Below are 20,216 nucleotides of genomic sequence, written 5' to 3'. Positions count from 1 at the left end.
GGAGAGCTGGATTCCTCATCAAATTCTTTTTCCACCAGCACTTAACCACCTTCCCAATCCAATCCCATCTCCCCCATCCCATTTCTGTGACCCTGGCCCGGGGAAGCCAGGCCACCTCTCTGAGCCTCAGTTTCTCTCATCTGCAAAATGGGGCCTCCTGTGAGGCCTGAGACAACCGCTGCCCAACTGCCTGCTGTGCCCAGGAACTGCTAATTCCTCCCCAGGCAGCGCTGCTTTAAAAGCTTGTGGAAAAGGCTCAGTATGAGGATATAAACGAGGACTCGGAGGCCCATCAGATGGCCTGGCAGACACACTGGAGCCTGAGCCATGTGGGAGAACCCAAGGCGGGCCTGGGTGGGGCTGGGGGGTGGGGGTGTGGATGACGGGCTTGGGGGTGTCAGCGATGCCCATCCGTGATGCCACACCCACACACACCCGATGGCCCCCTGCCCCCTTGCCCAGAGGCTGGGGAGGAACTTGAGTCCTCTCCCTGCCATGAAAAAAAATAAAATAAATGAAAACTGTTCATGTTTTGAAAGTTTCATTTGTAGTTCTATTTGTTTATTATTTTAGTTTAAAAAATTACTTTAATTTTAAAAATTCATTTTATGTAAAAAAAAGAAAATCGTAAGCCTCTAATCCCTGCCATTTTTACAGTGGTTGCAGCTGCAAAATATCCACTTCCCCTCTAGAGGAAAAAAAAAACCCACCTCGGTGGAAAACTTGCTATGTAGCAGGTCTGAGATGGCACACTCCTCTGCCTTATCAATCCTCACAGCTGCTGGGGGGAGGGGCATGTAGTGACTCCCATTTCACAGATGGGGAAACTGAGGCTTAGAGGAGGAACAGGTGGTTCAAGGTCACACAGCTACTGAGTAGGCAAGGATGAATGGAGCCCAGGTCTGGGGTGCTCCCCACCTCATTTCTGTCCTGGGATTCCCTTCAATTCCTGCCTTCATGTATGGACGGCTTCTTTAGGTCCTGTTTTCTCAATTCTAAGTTTTACATCTCAACCATCCTGAAGGAAGGGGTCCCCATGAGTCAAGTTTATGAAGAATCCATATGGCTTAAATATAAACCTAGAGCAGCTAGAAGTAAAAACCTAAAATTATGGAACTGTAACCCATGCCAAACTCTGACATCTGTTCTGCAACTAACTGTGGTGCTGTGTTTTGACATTTATTGCTTTTGGGTATACATGTTATTTTTTCACAAAAAAAAAGTCGACTGTGATGATAAAATAAAATATTTATGCCTTCTAGCCTCCTATATCCTGGAGCAGCTGAAAGGGAAAATCTGCGAGGATTGTATGGTAGCCCATGACAAACTCTGGGATCTGTCCTGTTACTACTTGTTGAAGAGTGCTTTGAAAACTATTGCTTTTTTCTTTCTTTGCCTCATATATATGTTATATTATACAATAAAAATATTTAAAAAAATATATATATATATAAGCATACATTTATTTTAAATATAAAGAGCCAACTCTGTCTTCTATTCCCAGATGCTGTCTTAGAAAAGCAAGTACCAGGGGTTCCAATTTCAAGCAAGAGAACTTTGTTCAGACCTAGTTGGAATAATCTGTCCCTGGCCCACAAACTTCTTGAAGATCTAGCTCAGCTCAAACACCCTGGAAGGATGTGAACAGGAGATTTTACACTTTCTTTTTTTTTTTTTTCCTTTCCTTCACAATTCCAGGTCTGAATAACTGAGCTTCTAATCTGGGCTCTGTTCTCTTCCTCGGATAACAATAATTGTTCATTGTTCCACAGCTATTTATTATACACCTGCAATGTGCGAGGCTCTGGAGACCAGAGACAACTACCCACCAGCCCTGCCTTCCTGGGGAGCACAGCCCAGCAGGAGAGAGACACACAGATAGGCTTCTGAGCAGGGCAGAGGGTGCAAAGAGGAGAATCGAGCCCACCCACAGGAGGCTCTGAAATAGCCATTTGATCACCAGAGCAGGTGAACAATGCTGATTTTTTCCCAATTCACACACGCTTAGTGGGTAAAATCGTTTCAGTTTTAAGTTGGTTTCCTGTCAATCTTTCTTAACCATCAAAGGACCAGCACTCGCTACCTTTTATCTATGGCAAATGTTTGTGAACCTTCCAAAAGATGAGTGAAAGGGAATCAGATATGGGCAGGAAAACTTGCACACCATCAGCATTTGATGGGCATTTTGTTTTTATTTTTGTTTAATGGTATGGGTATGGCTGTGATTTTATAATGCATGCTTCTTTCCAGTTATAAGATTTCTTCCCAGCTATCAACCGATCCCCAGGGCTCTGTGGCTAGAACCCCTTTGAGAGCCTGTGCTTTGGAAGACGGAGGCTCCCCAGCCAGAAGTGGCTGAGGCCAGCTTGGCGTCAAGTCCCAGTCTCACCACTGACAGGCTGTATGATCTTGGATGGGTTTCTTTGTCTTTCTGAGCTGCAGCTACTTCATATATAAAACAGGAGCGATACTATCTACCATATTAGGTTGCTGGGAAGGTTAAAGGAGACAACTGCAAAGTTTCCTGGCACACAGTAGGTGCTCAATAAGGGCAGCTATTATGACATTATGATACTATTCAAGCAGCTGTCCCTTGTGGATTTCTAGGCACCTATGAGCTGTCCATCCAAGGGTGGAAGCACAGGACTCAGAGATGAATCAGATCCAGGAGCCCATATACTGGCAACTGTGAAGTGCAATCTCAAATTTGGGGGATTAGCTCACTGGGAAAGAAAGTGCACCCCTTACTACAGCAACCCTCCCTCACTCTTAGGCTGAGTCCCGACCAAGGGCCCCGAGTGCCACGTGAGCGAACGTGAGCTGCACAACCCTTCAAGAACGACAGGTTTTCAGCTGAGTTCAATGGGACCACGTCATGGCCATCCAGTCACTTTTGGAGGCTAAAAATTGTCACAGCCACACTGGCCCGATTTGGCACTTTGTGACTTCTGGCTCTTCCCCTAAAATAAAATAAATCACGCAAGGAAAGAGATTTGACACCTCCGAAGTCATCCAATCTGTCACCACAAGCCACTCGAAGGCAATCTCAAACAAAGGGCTTTAGCAAGTGGCAGGGGTAAGGGACAAATGGGCATGCATGGGAGGGGTGCGCTTTGAAGGAGATTACTTGCACAGTGTTAAATATGACCTGTTCATTCTCTTGGTGATGGAATTTTCTGGTATAGCCCAAAGGAGAGGTCTGAGAAAGATGTACTGGGCATCCTGGTGAAAATTTCCTGGAGGCCGAGGATAAAACAAGTCCTTTCCAGATAATAAGACCTTGGAGGGGCAACCCAGAGTAAGCTGGGAACTCGATACTTTGAAAAGTAGCTGGGAGGCCCCACCCAGCCTCTTGCCCAGCGACATCCACTCCTCATTCCAGCCCACCCACAGCTGCCTGCTCAGCCCCGCAGTCGCCACATGATGACATCCCGGCCTAAGCCCTCTCTTCAGCAGCCCCTCTGAGGAACTATTCTCAGAGGCCCCCAGGGGGGGTGGGGGTGGGGCAGGGGCTTTGCACACAAGTGTCCGATTTTGAAAACAAAGAGACAACGCAGCAAGTGCTCACACGTCCATCTCATCCTCATCCCGCCCTGGGAAGGCTCCCAGGGTATTTGTGCTGTGTGTCTGTGTATGTCTGAGGTCCAGCATCATCCCCACATCTGCCACACTGTGGCAGAGGCCTCTGATGCCCCACAACGACGCCATCTGCCAGGCACAGCCGGCTGGCTGCTGGGGTGCGGACCCCTCGGTTGCCAAGGCAACCAAGATAGCAGCAGGGGGCCAAGGATGCCGGGAAGGTTCCCTGCAGCATGGCCCACAACCTCTGGGTTCCATGCTCCAGGGAAGGTGGGCCAGGCAGAGATGATGGAGAGGCTGGTGGCCAGAAGGAGGAGGAGGAGGAAAAGGAATTAGGAAGCCATGTGGCCTCTGGGGGATGAAGGCTGGGCTTTCCCCCTGTGACTTAAGGGAACCTCCAGCTCTCAGAAGGTGAAAGGCTCTCCGCAACCTAATGGGGAGCCAATCACCCCTGCAAGGAGGCTGCATGGCCTTCCCAAGACATGCTGTGTTGGGCACTTCTGCACCTGTTCTTCCCTTTGAAGCCTTCTTCCTTCTCATCAGTCTAAAAAACATCTGCTCAGCCTTCAACACCCAGTGCAGGGTTTCCTTCTTGGGACTTTCCAAACAGAGAGGACTTGCCCTCCTCTTTGCCACCCCTGTGCACCCGTGGTATAGGACTGCCATCCTCTGCATACCCAGCCATCTCCCCCCCTACCAGATGGGAACTCAGTGAGGGCAGGGATCATAGCTGATTCAGCGCTCTCTGGTGCCCAGCAGGTGGCAGATTCTAGCACATCTATCAAATGAATATATAAAGTTGCTTCGTTTATCAGCCACTTGGCAGGTGGTTTCAATACACAGAGCCTCAGCTGCCTATCATACGGAGCAAACAGGAAGGGGGCGTGGAAAATCCTCCTTAACCCTCCAGTGCAGCATGGGTGCAGGCCAATGCCACAAATGCTAGGGTCCTTGCAGGGCAGACCGCACCCTCGTGGAAGCACAGAGGCACCGACCTATAGCTGAGTTTCTGTCTTATTATGGGTATGCAATAGGAGGAACACTGGAGAAGAATCAGAACTGACAGCCGCTGGTGGTGCTATCTCTGTAGGGCTTTGGAACAAATCTCTTGCTCACAAACTCCCTGATTTCTGGGTCAGAGGGTTTGTGTATCTCTCTCCAAAGTGGCTATACTAATGTACCTGTGCAGGTAGCAGATGCGAGTCCCCGCTCTTCGCAGTCTCCAGATCTTTACATTGGAAGGTTTAATTTCCACTAGTCTCACAGCGCTGAATTGGTGCCTTCTTGTTTTGAATCTCATTTTCTCAGCTTTTAACGAACGAGAGCCTCTTTCCACTGCCACCGAGCTCTCCCCCTCTGCAAATGGTCAGCTCGAGGTGGAATTCTGCCTATTTTCCTTTCTGGTTGCTTAACTCTTTTTTTTTTTTTTTTTGCTTAACTCTTTTTTTATTGATTTGTAGGAAGTTTTTGCATAGAAATTCTGGAGATTACTCCTTTCTTGAATGTGTGGCAAATATCTTTTTCCTATATATGTCCATTGTTCTAACATTATGTTAGGAACCCTTTGTTGAATAGAAGTTTCAAATTTTCAGGAAGTCAAACAGAACGGCACAAAGCTGTGCTGAAGCTCCCATAAAAGCACCAGCCCTATGACACTCCGTATTTACATGGCTTTTTATATCTGTAAAGGGCTTCCCCTTTCATGATCTCCTCTGAGTCCCACAAGGCCCAGTGAGACAGGAAGGGTCGGGATTATTATTCCTCTCTCACAGATTAGAAAATAGAAACCTTATCACAGGTATCTCACCTTTTTACCTGGCAGCACCCATACCTCCCTCTTCTCATAACTGGCTCCTGATTTTTCTCAAGACGCCCTATTTCACACAATCTTCCTCTTCGTGGTTTGGGTGAGGTTGGCTCCAAAGGAGAATGCTAGATCTAAGCCTGACCTCTCAGAGAACGCCATGGTCCAGGCCACAAAATAAGGCCAATGAGAGTCCCACCCAAGCTCCTGGTTGGAATTACTGAGAAAAAGGCATTTTCAACTGGTAAATTCTATTGGAGAATGAAGCCAGTACAGAGGAAAGCAGATCAAAATACGGAGAGAGACCTACTCCTGACACCATCTGTGCCTGGATCCAGCCAGGCCTGAAGCTGATGGATCCTTTAAGTCAGCTCAAGGTGGGGTTCTGTCCCTTCTGTAACAGATTCTAACACAGCCAGAAATGAATGTGCCAGGACTAGACCCCCGATCTTGAATCATTATTAAAAGTTTGAAGAGGTATATAAGCATTTGTCTTTAGGCCTCAGTTTCCAAATCTGTGAGATCGGGAAAATCACACCATTGCTTCCAGCTCAGCTGACTCTGGCTTACCAGACATCTCCTGGGACCTATGGCTGTGGCAGAGTATCCTGATCCTGCTGTTTGGACCCCAAAAAATGAAGAGGAGGCCAAGAAACACTAGACTTAAAAGAATAGCACAAAAGAAAAATGACATCGGCTGAGGCTGCCCTGAACTTGGTGGAGACAATGGCAAAAAGAAAGAACACAAAGTAAAGAAAAATAGCATAAATAACATAAAACAATAGGGAAAAAGATAAAGAAGGGAGGGAGGGAGGGAAGGAGGGAGGAATGAAAGAAGAAAAAGAAAGAAAGAAGAGGAAAGAAAGGAAGGAAGAAAGGAAGTGAAAAGAACAGGCAGGCAGGAGAGAAAAAACCCAACACCATCAGTAGCTGTGATTGTAAAAAATATGGGGAAAAAAAAGAGAGTGAGATCTTGACTGTAAAATTTACCCAGGAAAGGATAAACCCTGCTAGGAATAATCTCTGTAAACACACACACACTCACACACACACACTTGTATAAAATCATACACATTGGGCAGGCCATGGTGGCTCAGCAGGCAGAGTTCTCGCATGCCATAGTGGATACCCAGGTTCGATTCCCGGTGCCTGCCCATGCAAAAAATAGTAATAAATCACACACATCTAATTGCACCATCTAAGGATTGGCTTAAGGAACTAAAGTGGTTTAGCGGCATTCCCCCCAGGGAAATGTCTTTTGAATGAAAAGTCACTGATATTGAGGTGATTCTGGTAACATTCCAAAACACGCTTGGGGTAAAGGCATCCTGTGTGCAGCCTGCGCCCCCAGCCGCCCAGCGGCCGCGCCGGCCCCGCCCACTCACCGTGGTGATGAACCTGTACAGGGGCTGCCGTCTCTCTGTGTACTTGACCGTGATCGGGCTGAGGTCGTAGCGGAACCAGATGGCGGGGATGATGCGGCCCGTGTGGCTGTAGGCCACGTACTCCTGGGTTGGAAAAGCAAGAACGGGGAGAGGAAGCGGGAAGAAGACGAGCAAGTGAGAATCCGAAGCAAAAACTACATTTCGTGGTGGATGCGGGTTGGGTTCAGAAAGTCCCCTTTCCTCTCTTCCTTCCGGCCGAAGCCAGGCTCCACCGCCCTCCTCTCCCGACCCCTTCTTCTCCAGCGGCTCTAGGGTCTGTGGTCCACCGCCTTCACCGGCAAGGCCGGTGAGGGTATTTTTCACACTTCCGTCTGCTTGGAAACTGACCCTGCAACCTGGAAGCTGTAGCAGAATCAACTACGAATCTGCCAGCAGAGAAATAAAAGGGGGGGAAAAGTGCGATTTGGGCTCAGCCTGAGTAAACGCCTATCCCCTTCTCCTTTTTATATGCTCCATCTCCTGGGCCACACAGAAATGCATTTAATCAACAATTCTGAACCACACATGATGGATAAGCAGGGCTCCTGGCCGTGTGCGCGTGTGATGTCAGGAGTAAGCTTCTTCAAACTAGGCACAAGCATGGACACTGGGCAGCCCTTCCCCAAGCCTTCCGGGGAAGGTACATGGCAGGATCCAAAAAAGCTTCTAAATGTGACCCTGGGCCAGAGCCTCCCTCCTCCAGGGTCTTGGTTTCCTATCTCGTTACTTAAGGGTATGGGATTGACGACTTGTGGAATCTCTCCAGTTTGGACACCGCAGGGCGCTGCAAACCTCCAAGCTCTTCTCACTGGTCTGCAACAACTGGAGTCCAAACTCAACCACTGGGGTGGCCCCAACCCCAAATGCTAGGGCCTAAACCCTGAGGCTGCTCCCAGGGCCTGTCCTCCAACGCCTGGCCTGACAGCACTGAGACCTGACTTCTGTGGCTGTGAGCCCTGGCATGTGCGGCGTCACTCATGCGGCAGTCCGGGCCAAAGCCACGGAGGAAGGGGAGCAGGCTGTTCTGGCTGCTGGGCCCTTGCAGAGGCCCTGGGGGAAGGAACCTTCGGAAAAGAAAGATCAGTTTCCTGCAGGGAGAGGTGGTGGGGCAGGTGAATGTCTGTCACAAGCCAGAATTGAGGGACAGAGAAAAATAATGCAGAAATAGCTGCAGTAGGTACAATTTACCCAAAGCGTTTTTTGTGGGCTGTTCCGAAAACACTGCCTCATGAGCGTCTCTCAGCAATCTTATGAGGTGGGTACTACCCCCATTTTACAAAGGAGTAAACTGAGGTGCATGGAGCTTGTATGACTGATTCCAGGTCACACAGCTAGTGAAACTGAGCTGGGATTTGAACCCAGTCGTGGGGCCTGTGGTCTTCCACCTACTAGACACTGTCAGCATTTGAGTGTTTCAGTGAGATTCCCGAACAGAAACAATAAATAAAAGAGGATACCCTGGCAGCATTCTATGGGAACATCCCCACAGGCTGAATCACAGCCAGCTCAAGAGCCCCTTTTCAGATGGAATGGGTGATTTAGTGATCAGAAAGGCCAGATCCTAGAGCCCAGAGAAAACCTGGTTCTAATTCCTATCTAGCACCTTTATCCCTCTATGACAGCTCTCTGTGCCTTGGTGGCCAAGTCTGTAAAATGGGAATAATAGTCCTAATCTCAGGGCTATCATGAGGATTTAAAGAGATGATGGAGGTAGACAGCTTAGCACACCATATTAACTTCTCCTCCTAATATTAGTATAACTGATTAGGCTAAACAATGGATCACATATAAGGGGTTTGGGCAGTGTGGGAACAGAAGGAAAAAAAAGAGCCTTGGTGGGAAAAGTTGGCAGTACCATCCCATCAGGGTCCAGTGGGGGCATCTCAACCGATGGGCTCTGAGCAGCCACGTCTCACTGGCAGGGTCATCTCTGGGGAAGCCCGAGGCTCTCGGCTTCATGCCACTAACTTGGTCCACGCCATTCCGCTGGCTCTGACCAAGCTCTGTTTCCCACAGAAGTCTGCCTGCTTCTCCATGACTCTGAGTGTTGGGTTCTTGGGCCATTCCTGTTCATGGCCATCTTGGTTTGTGATTCACCAGCTTCATGATTGTGGACGGTGTTTTGCTCCGAGAGCTGGAACGTCTCACATATAAGGACCAAATAGGGTTCAGAGTCTGAAGATGGGGCAAAATGCATGGCAATGGGGTTGCCAGGGGACCTTTGGTGGGGGGTTGGGGGCATGTCTGTCTGCTCTTCCGCCCCCAGCTCGCACCCTACATCCTGCTGAGAATCTGTCCCCTTGATTCAGAGCCCACCCTGAGGACGGGGACCCGGTCTTTCATCTTTACCCAGGGACAGAGCCTGGCCGGAGACGCCACCCAGCCGGGAAAGAAGTGGCCCAGCACAAATCGCGCCCGGCACTTGCCACCTCCGCTCTGGGCCAGCAGAGGGCGGGGTCGCACGCGGCTCCGGCCGCCGCCGCCCACGCACCTTGTTGGCCACCGTGTACTGGTAAGAGTAGCGCTGCCTGCCGCTCTTGTCCTCGTAAACCGTGGGCACGATCTTCAGGATGTAGTCGTGGGAGGCGAGGGCTGCGGAGAGGACACAGCGAGATGAGGGCGGGGTACCGTACTGGCCGGGCCGGCGGCTCTCTTGACGTCATTTCACTACGAGAGCGGCTTGGAGAGACCAGCGAGGGGTGGGGTGGGGGGCTCACGCCGTACGCTTCCACCACCAAACCGCCCCTCTTCTTTTCTTCCCCCCCTTGGATACCAGGGATTGAAAGATTCCACCCGCCCATCAGGATCATTACTCCCGCACTACCCAAATATTAAAATTCTGGCACCAACCCAAAGGTCCATGGATGGGAGAGGGCAATGCCCAAGGGGTATTGTTAAGTGAAGAGGACCGAGTTACAGAGCTGGTGTCCCGATAACATGTTTCCATGTACTGGGGGCGGGGGAAGATTTTCTGCCTTTAGGTGTGAATATATACATGAATTTTCTGGAAACATACCCAAGGAAACTTTTAGCAGTTTTAGCCTCTGAAGAGGAAGGAAGGATTTGAGAAAGATCCTTTTTTTTCTGTGCACCCTCTAGCATGGTTTGAATTCCTTTACCTTGAAAACAAACTGGATTTAAATTTTAAAGAGTCCACCTACCAGAAAACTGCATCTAGGAAGAATTGGTTGATTTCTTTCCCCATCTTCAATTCATTGAAGATAAATGCTCCCTCCTCCATGGCCTGTCATATTCCATTGTAACTCTCTTAGCACCCCCCCATTCCCCCCCCACCGCAACCCCCACCTCGGATGGGGGAGGTAGCAGAGGCAGGAACGGTGCCTTACTCATCTCTGCATCCCCAGAGCCCCGCACAGGGCTGGTACAGAGCGGACGGTGGCAAATGCTTATTGAATGAATGGACGGATGGAGGGATGAGTGGACAGAGGCATGAATGAATAAATGGATGAGTCAGCTTCTGATAAGCATGAGGCTGATCTAATGCTGGCTCAGAGGGGCCAGATATCACCCAGGAAGGTATGAATGATCCTGGTTCTTCTGAGATGCTAAGAGATGCTCAAGGACTGTCCCCACCCCCCAGCCCCCACCCCAGCTGCCTTCTGGAATCTTGGGTTGTATGACCATAGAGCTAAAGGCAATACAGAAATGTAGGCCCAAGGGAGGCCAGTCTCACAGGGAGACAGTCCTGAGTCCTTGAATTCGTCTTGTGAAGATGGTCAAGGATGGGGACAGCATTCATGGAGCCTGGCCTGCTTCCCAGCCCTCTTCCTGCCAGTGCTGTATCTCAGGAAGAAGGGGACAGTGCTTTGTAAACAGACTCCGCTGAAAACCTGGGGAAAGCCTTGTGGCCTCAGAGGTAGGTCCATGAAGACACCCCTCTTTCTCCCACCCCTCTGTTCAACTCTGCAATGCCAAAGGCACAAAATCACCAGGGATTTAAAAAGCAGACTCCTGGACCGAAACCCCAGGAATCCCATCTCTCAATGGGTCTGGTGTGTGGCTCAGAATTCGCATTTTAAACCAGGAGCCCAAAGACTACATTGGAAATTTATGCTACAAAATCCCATCGCCCCAAGCTAAAAAAGAAAAGGAATGAAACAGTGGCTGCCTTAGGAAATCACCCCTGTTATAGTTTTGTTAAAATTTGTACAATTTATACAAAACATTGTATGGTGTGTGAATATATCTCAATAAAACTGCATTTAAAAAAGAAGAAAAGATTGTACAAAATATAGAGGATCACAAAGGACAAAAAATCACTAATAGAACCATCATTCATAGGAATTGCAGTTAGCATTCTCAGGCATAAACCACTAATTTTTATATATGTTTATGCATATATATTTGTTATACTAAAAGAGAGCAAAGTGTACGTTTTTCTAAGAATTGAACATCACAAACGTCTTTTCAGGTCAAAGACAGAAATATAAGCTCCACAGAGACAGCCTGTTTTACTCACCTCTGTATCCCCAGAACTTAGCACAGTGCCTGGCACATAATAGATGCTCAATAAACATCTGCTGCCTACAGAACAGTGAGGGTCTGACCCATCAAGGTCAGCAGTGGCACATATTCCCTGGCGTGGGCACAAATGATGGATCAACCAACCCACAATGGCCAGACACTGATGCGGCTTCATGTGTCCACCCACATAAACAATGACCGAATAAACAGTATTTTCCTTAATCTTTGTACTGTCTCTTAATCATTTTCTTAGCTTACTCTCCTAGGAGCAGAAGCAATGACTCAAAGAGAATGTCCATTTTTAAAGCCTTTGATAGAGCCTCTTAGATAGAGGCTCCAGGCTCCAGCCTTTTCCAGGCAAGCCCACGTACCCTCATGCTCCCTCCCTCCCTTCAAACATCTGACTGGAAAACTTCCAACATATATAGATATAAAAATTGAGACTCATCATGAACCCCCATGTACCCATTCCCCAGTGTCAGCAATTACCAACACATGGCCAGTTGCCTCCTTTCTCCCCCACCCCATCTTATTTTGAAGCAAATCCTAGAATCATATCAATTCATTCATAAATATTTCAGTATGTCTCCCTAAAAGTTAAGAACTCAAAAAAAGAAAAAGTATAGCCACAAGACCATCAACATAGCTAAAAAAAATTAAGTCATAACTTAGTATCTTCAAATATTGAGACGGTGTTCAAATTTCTACTTATCTTATAAATGCCACATACATATATATGCATTGTGCAGCAGATCTCTCTCTACATATCTATTTACATTATCTATCTATACATTTTCTCTCTCCATCTATATCTACATCTACCTACTACCTACCTACCTTCCTACCTATCTCTCTATCCAGCTATCTACTTACCTACCTATCTACCTATCTAGCCACATATTTATCAAATCTTGACATATATGTAAAACTATCTTCCAAACTTGTTTTGGTACCAGTCACTCAGGATGCAATTCCGCATCAGAGGAGCTCACCTTAGATTCTGCCCTATGGAATCCAGTTCTGAAACTGGTTACCCGCAACGATGGAAACAATGAGATGACAAGAATGGCTAATCCTTACTGAGCCCTCACTGTGTCCCAGGCCATGTACTAAACTCTTTCTACATCTCTCATTAAGCCCCACAGCAAGGCTGTAAGGTGGAGGGTACTCTCCCCACTTTCCGGATGCAGAGACAGGCCTGGAGGAGTTACCCAAGATCCCGAGGCTGGGACACAGTAGAGCAGAAACTCCAGAACCCCGTGTCACCATACTGCCCTGCCGTCTGGCAGGGGCCCCTCCACTGTGGCCTCCATCGTGTGACCATTTATCACCTCTTCCCACTTATCACCAATTAGACATCTATTTTACACCCGGCACTGTACGGAGCAGTGTACAAGGCAGACAGAGTCCCAGAGCTCGCAGAGCTTACATTCAAATTGGAGAGCCAGCCAAGAAACAAAGAGACAATTGAAAGAACAAGACACTTTCAGAGAGGGGTATGGGCTGGGAAGAAAACATATACCAGGTTTGTTACTGGGAGTGGGGTGACTGTGCACTGGATGGCGAGGCTGGGCCTCTCTGAGGTGGTGGCATTTGAGCTGAGGTCTGAAGGACAAGACGTCGCCAGCTGTAGGAAGACTTAAGACAAGGGGGAACTGCAAATGCAAAGGCCCAGAGTGGGGAGCTGAGGAAATAAAAGCCAGCTTTACCCTCGGCTTTTTGTTGCATGATCTCATCCATTGTTCTCATTTCAGCCTGGCCGGGAGTGGCTTCCCATTACTAGCCTCAGACCAGGCAAGCTCTTCTGCCCACGACCCTCACTCTACCTTCATATACTCAGGCCTTCCTCTTTCAAAAGTAGGCATGGCAAAGAGCTGGATCCTCTTCCAAAAGGACGCCTGGCAGAGGGGTCCATGCTAAATGTGAGCATGTTTGCACAGCCACCCTAGGGCAACACTCAGCCCTTACGCAAAACTACAACAACTACACAACCCTTCCAAGTCTACCTCTCTTGCAATCAGACATTTGCATTAAAACAAGACAGAAGCACTGTTTCATCATTAAGGGGGTTCGGTTTTACACTCATATACTGCTGGAGGCAGCATAAATGGGTGCCAGCTCAAGCTGAGAAACAACGGCGGAAAGTAAAGCAAATGCATAAATATATCAGAGGCAGTGCTATAATGGTGAGATGCTGGAAAAACAGACTTTTTAATGATAAGAAACAACGCCTTAATAAAGTTAGGCAGAACTGTTAGATGGAAAACTTTACTCCATTATGATGGGAAAGAATAAAAAGCACTGTTATGAAATAATATCAAAGATGAGGATGCAAACTGCCATCTACGCTGCAAAAAGGATGTTTGCTCATGGGCAAGCCTCAAAGGGACCCAGGTAAATGAAAAGTTGGATTGGGGGTGGGAGGGCAGGTCATGGAAGGGAGCAATCCATTGCTTGGATTTCTACCCGTTGGACAGCAAGTCTCTTACTTTAAGAAATAATAAGAGGATGCAGGCATTGGATTGGCTTGAGCAGGCAGGTCCTGTGCAGCTTCTGTGCACAGGTCCAACACCCCATGTGTGCACGTGTGTGTATGTTTGTGTGGGTGTGTGCAGTTGTGTGTATTTGCATGCACAATTGAGGTGGGTGTCTTCTTTAATCCGGACCAAGGTTCCATGGAGCTGAGGAGGGAGAAGGCTCAGGGAGGAGCCACTGGTGGGAGGGAGTGGGAGGGGAGGTGTAGGAGGCAGTGGTCAGACTGAATGGGTAGGGGTGGGATGCAACAGAGCCACCTGCAAAGCTGTTCTCATGGTGCAACTTGGAGCCAGAATGAGACCCGGCTCTGCCCTGACTCCCTGTGGGATCTTAACGAAGAACAGGTGGCGACGGTAACAATAACAAAGCATTTACTGAGCACGGGTGACGAGGCACAGGCTTCTGCGTACTAGCCTCAGGACCCAGTCGCTGTCCTCCCCTCCTCCGTGAGATGGGAATACCTCCCCCTTCCTCACTGGCTGCGGGAAGGAAGCGGGCGGCGCCCTGACCCGGACATACAGTGACTGTTTCATAACAGGCCACCCCTCTGCCTTCCCCCTTTCCTGCCGGCCCTCCCGGGAACCCCAGGGCACACAGCTGTGTCCCCGGTCCGATACGTACGGTTGGAGTTGAGTCTGTCTGCTCCCCCAAGGGCATTGAAAGCTCCCTGGACATTCTGGACCTGCGGAGAAGCACAGTGAGGGGACCGTCACCAGGAACCCATCACCTCCGCTTGTACCCAGATGGGGTACAACCTAAATGGGAGGCCTGGAACCTTCTCCCTGTATACAATGAGAAACCCAGCAGAGTCTGTCTCAGAGAGAAGCTGTGGGGAACAATATACAGCACAGGCCTGGTAGACAGAATGTGCCCAGCTTCTATCCAGCTTGAGCACCTACTGTTTGCCACTCTGTCCTGGCTACTTCATGTCATCTTGTGTGACGCCCCTAACAATGTGTCATTGGGCCCCTCGTACAGAAGAGGAAAGCCAGGCGTGGAGAAGCCCTGGAACTTGTGCAGGTTCCCACTGCCGGTGAAGCGGCTAAGCAAGGCTCTGATTCCAGGTCGGCCTGACCCCAAGCCTGAGCTCTTTCTATCAGGCCATATAGAAACCTCAGGTAAAGGTGGCCCTGGGTCCCAGCACATTCCTCCTGAGACACCCACGGCCCTCTGAAAAGGCTCCTTGAAGAGTGTAGGAGGGGGGTGCCCTGTAGCTGCCGGCTTCCCACTGGGTCTGCTGCAGAGAACATACAGTAGTTGTGAAGAGAGCTAGCCATCCTCCTGACAAGCAGCCGGGCTGTGTCCCCCTGGCAGGAATTGCTCCAAAGGGAAGAGGGCCTGAACGCTACATCCCCTACCTCTTCTATAAGGATGATGGGGAACAAGGTCAGCCCCAGGGAGCACCTAAAGCACAGGGCATGCCTGATACATGGGACAGTGCACCATGGGCATGTTTAACAGGAGCTACCAAGCTAAAGAGAGGCCCTGGAGGGCTTCTTGGAGGAGATGTCACTGACACCGAGATTTGAAGGAAAGTGGAGAACTAAATAGGCAAGTTGCACGTGCAAAGCCTGGTGACTGAGGGACAGAGACTCATGTGGACACGGAGGATGGGGGAGGGGTGCGGAGGGAAAGGAGGTCAGAGAAGGGGGGGCACAAATTCCTACACAGAGGGCCTTGGTGGGGGCCTGGTCTCCATCTAGGTGCACTGGACAGCAGGTAAGTGATCTGATCCCTGTCCTTGATGCCAAGTTGTTGATGTTTATTGAATGTTTACTAGAACTGCACATTCAACAAACTCAGATGAAAGGAAAGCTTATCCATTTACTGCCTTGGAATCAATAGTCTTGAGGATTTGGCTGCAATCCAAGAGGATGGTGGCTGTGGAGATGAGTACTAGATGGTTCTCTTCTATCATCATGTGATGATTTTATGTTCCATTTATTTGTAGGATTATCTCGTTAACATCCTCCTTCCTTTCTAGACCGTAGGCTACACGTGGGCAGGGACCACGCTTGTCCTCATCAGTGTATGCAAGACCTGGCACATAGTAGGTGCTCAATAAATACTGGGTGGATGGATGGATGGACTCTCAGCTGAGTTCTGTATTTTGTTTTAACATCTTATTCCCACCACAATAATGATCAAACATCGGGCTGCTGCTTTCCTTCTACTTCTCCACCAGCACACCACAACGCATGACTGCTTTGGGTCCCTCTTCTCCCTCTACCCTGCCTCAGTCTGAGCCCTGGTCACTCCTGCCCTGGGGCCACAACCCCTCCCTCACCTCCCTGCCTGCCTCCAGTCTTACCTTCTGGGTGCTCTTGCTAAGACACACACTTGATCCTGTCTGTCAGTCTCTATCTTCCTAAATCCAATAGGAGTCTCCCAGGCCCCATAACACCCAGCTCCCCTCTCCCAACTTCAGCCAACTCTGATGAGGCCTCCTCCTCCAGCTTCTGGCATCTCTCGAACAAAACATCACTTAGGGGTCAAGGGTGCTTGCCGAGCCATTTTTCTAAAAATAACGTCAGGGGTCTTCATTTGCAAACGACCAGCTCAGTGTGTAAGTCCACAAGGAGAGGGTGGTAGTAAGATGGCCCCTGCCCAGGACCCACTGCCCCACCCTTTGCCTGGACAAAGCTGGGCTTAGATGTCATCTCCCAGGCTGGGGAAGAATCCCCTCCCCACTGCCCAACACCACCGCACAGAATCCTGGGCTTCTCTTGTCCTGAGTGCTCCTTACTCTGTATATTCACGTTTGTCTGCATTTGCTCTCTTGGCTTGAAGGTGAGGACCTTGCCTTGTTTATTCATCACGGTAACCCAGGGCTTGGCACAGAGCCTGGCGCAGAGCAGAAATTTCAAGAGGGCCCAAAGAAAACAAGACTGTAAGCGGCACAGTGAAAGAAGACACGGGGCCAGGTGCCCCTGGGTTGCTCATAAGCTGTGGCAACCTTGGCCAAGTTACTGAAACTCCCTGACTTAGTTTCCTCACCCCCCAAAAATAAACCCCATCCAGTGTCCGTGAGTGTATTTTTGTGAGGATTAAACAAGGCATTCTCTGCAACCCTGCTCTCTAAGTGAGAAAGTACCTCACAGGTGGAAGGCGTCAGAAGGAGTATGATGGAACTTTTGGTGGGAGATTTGAACTAGGTAGACTACTCAGATAGGCTGTAACCTCTAGAGCATCCAATCAGCAGAGAAAGAGGGGAGGGACCTGCGTACTAGGCTTAGGGAATGATTACTGCTGCTGCTTGTTGCTTGGTGCACAAGCCATCATGTTTTGGTTGTGCACCCAGTTCTTGCAAGATTGTTAATAAATTCTTTTCTTCTCCACAAAAAAGGAGTACGGTGTAGTGCAGAGACTGGATTCAAATTCCAGCAGGGCCATGGATGAGCTGCACAGTCCTTGGCTCGTGATATCAGCTCTCCATGCCTCAGTTTCCCCATGCACCTATCTTCCAGGGCTGTTGCAAGGATTTGGAGAGCTGGTGAGAGCTGAGACAATGAGGGTGCAGCTCCAGGAAGCCCCTTGGCCCCACTGTCTGCCTGTGGCCTCTCTGGAGTGAGGACCACCCCACGTCTGTGAGTCCCCTGCAGGCCAGCAACAGGCTGTACCCCGTAAGGCACTGCACGGGGCGAGAATACAGCTGACAACAGCAATCCCTTCAGTGACCCTTCCTCTGGGCTGTTGTTCTAAGAGGTTTCCACAAACCAACCAATTTCATCTTCACAACATCCCTGCGAGGCAGGAATTTTTTTTTTCTTTTTTTGGATGCATGAGCCGGGAATTGTTTTTCGCATGGTAGGTGAGCAGGAATGATTGCTGTCCTCATATCTCACAGATGAGATAACCAAGGCCCAGAAAGGATCAATAATTTGCCCGAGGTTGAATAACTAAGCGGTGGGGTCAGGATTTGAACCCAGAACCCATGCTCCCAAACTCCAGGCATCACTCCTTCGGGTGGAGAGATGGGAGGGGATGGGTGACAGACCCTCTGTGAACTGGCCTACAGGGAGGAGTGCGCGCAAGTCCGGGCTGGGGTGGGGTGGGCATCCCTGAGTGTGTGGACAGGAAGTCTGGCCCATTGGCTACTGTCATGGGTTGAATCACATTCCTCCAAAAGATATGTTGAAGTCCTAATCCCCAGGGCCTCCGAGTGTGATCTTATTTGGAAATAGGGTCTTTGCAGTTGTAAGATATTAAGATGAGGCCAGACAGGATTAAGATAGGCCCTACATCCAATATGACTAATGTCCTTACAAGAAGGCCATGTGAAGATGAAGAGACGTGCACAGGGGAGAGGGCCATGTGACAACAGAGGCAGAGGCTGGAGTGAGGCAGCACAAGCCTAGGGATACCAAGGACTGCTGGCAGAAGCCATAAGATGGGCAGGGAACAGATTCGTTCCTTCCGAGGAAGCGTGGCCCTGCTGATACTTTGATCTAGAACTTGGACCCATGGGGAGGAAAGCACAAGCAGCCTGTGCCCACACATCTGTGGCAGGAGGAAGTGTGAGCGTGTGCATATACTTGAGGGACAGTGTATACTTCATTACGTGGATGAGGGAGATGGTACTGGGTTCCGAAGCCAGACTGTGGATTCAGATGCAGGCTCTGCACCATGCTAGCTGTGTGACAGACTGTAGCCACTCCGTGCCTTGGTTTCCTCATCTGTAAAATGGGACAACAACTGTACCCACCTTTCTTGGGTTGCTGAAAAGATGAAAGAAGAAGATTCTCGTAAGGTTACAGCTGTGGACAAACAGAAAGCGTTCAGTCCACATCAGGGATTGCTGTCGCACGTGGACGTATGCATGTGGCACATCCGCGTGAATGGGGCAATGTGCACGAGTGCGATGTGTGAGTCCAGATCTCAGATGCTGCAGCATGGGTGAGTCTGCACGTGTCTCTGGGTGGTGTATGAGTGTGCCTGTGTGTGCGTGTGCATGTGTGCATTCAAGGATGACTGAACTGGCTTTGGGAATGCTTGTAAGCATGCTGTACACCCAGCTGTGTCTGCAAGGCTCCCAAGTGTTTAAATGTGCAAACCTGTGCTCAGGCACGAGGGTGCACACGCATGCCTCGGAGTGTACGTAATCAGGGCACACCTATGCACATGCCTGTACGGAGATGTGAGAATGGTGTGTGTGTGTGCATGTGCTGGGGGTGGGGGGGCTGTGTGGGTGCCATCACCATGCCCGGAGAGCACACCCCAAACATCCACAACCAGGAAATCAGGAATCTCATCAAGCAATTGAGGCCTGGAGTAGTCGCTTCCTATTTCTAAGCCTCGATGCCCCCCTCTGTAAAACAGAGTGTCACAGACTTTACCTCGAGGACTGCTGTGGGGAGTGGAGAAGAGAAAGGAGGTCCAGCCCCTGTTTGTAGCTTGGGGAGAGAAGGAGGTAAGTGTTTGGTTCCTTTACTGCAGGTTTAAGGCAGACGAAGCTCTCCACTGAAGCTGTGGCCACAGGTACGAACTGCCACATGGGACCTACCGACAGCAGTCCGAGGGCATCCCCTTGAACTTAATTACACAAGGGCTCTCAGGACACTTTCCTTTACTGCATGGCCCCTATTAACAGATGTGGGCACTGAGTAGGGAGGATGAGACGGCTGTGAAACCTCAGAGTAGGTTGGACTCTGAGGTCAGTCCGGTCAGGCCTGCTGGGAGACCCTAGACAAGTATCTTCTCTGGGCCCAGCCTCCACATCTGTAAAATGGGCTACCTCAAACCTGCAGAGAGCACTGGCTGCACTAATACAGAGAAAGCACTGGTACTCAGTTACGCTTGGTAAAAGCGAGTCCCTTGCGCCAGCTCCAGATACACTGTCTACGCAGCTACAGCTGCTGCCCTCGAAAGAAATTATAAAGAAGAGTTGGATGAAGGAGAGCCTCAAAGGGGGGTCCCCACCTCCACCTCCACCCCAGAAGACTCCCCGGTGCACAGGGAGAAGAGAGGGCCCTGGGTGACACAGCCCTGAACGCCCCCCCACCCCAGTCCCACCATCCCGCATGTCCCCTGCTCACCTGCAGCGTGTCCCCGAAGGAGAGCTTGTGGATTACGTGCGTCATGTCTGGGTTCTGCGGCTGGGCTGTGGCACTGTGCGTGGACACGTGGAAGTTGCCCGGGACCTGAGGGAAAGATGTGAGCTCAGGAGTTTGGTTGACTACCACAGAGGGTAGGGTGCAGGGGCGTCCCCCTCTGTGATCTGGGCACAAGGGGGGCACTGGAATCAGTTTGGATATTTCCTAGCTGTGTGACTTTGGGGGTATCACTTCACCTCTCTGAGCCTCAGGTTCCTCACCTGTAAAATGGGGGCAATACTAAAGCCATCTGAGAAAGTTGCTGATATGATCTAGAGAGAACGCACATCAAGCACC

The 20,216-nt window shown here is 49.7% G+C and overlaps 1 protein-coding gene across 2 annotated transcripts in view; it reads right to left on the bottom strand.

Annotated features, from left to right (window-relative positions):
• The window catches only part of ERGIC1 (endoplasmic reticulum-golgi intermediate compartment 1), a 112,255-nt gene that overhangs the window by 7,262 nt on the left and 84,777 nt on the right, over positions 1-20,216 (bottom strand). For both annotated transcript variants that reach the window (XM_077137657.1, XM_077137658.1), the window contains exons 6-9: positions 19,863-19,967; positions 14,449-14,509; positions 9,299-9,399; positions 6,769-6,891 (exon numbers count right to left, since the gene is read on the bottom strand). In XM_077137657.1, the coding sequence (XP_076993772.1) occupies positions 6,769-6,891; positions 9,299-9,399; positions 14,449-14,509; positions 19,863-19,967 (390 nt within the window). The remainder of the gene's footprint in view (positions 1-6,768; positions 6,892-9,298; positions 9,400-14,448; positions 14,510-19,862; positions 19,968-20,216) is intronic.

Source organism: Tamandua tetradactyla, chromosome 20, assembly GCF_023851605.1.
Source record: "Tamandua tetradactyla isolate mTamTet1 chromosome 20, mTamTet1.pri, whole genome shotgun sequence".
NCBI classification, from domain to species: domain Eukaryota; kingdom Metazoa; phylum Chordata; class Mammalia; order Pilosa; family Myrmecophagidae; genus Tamandua; species Tamandua tetradactyla.
Note: the sequence above shows the minus strand (reverse complement) of the source record. Positions and strands in the feature narration are given on the sequence as shown.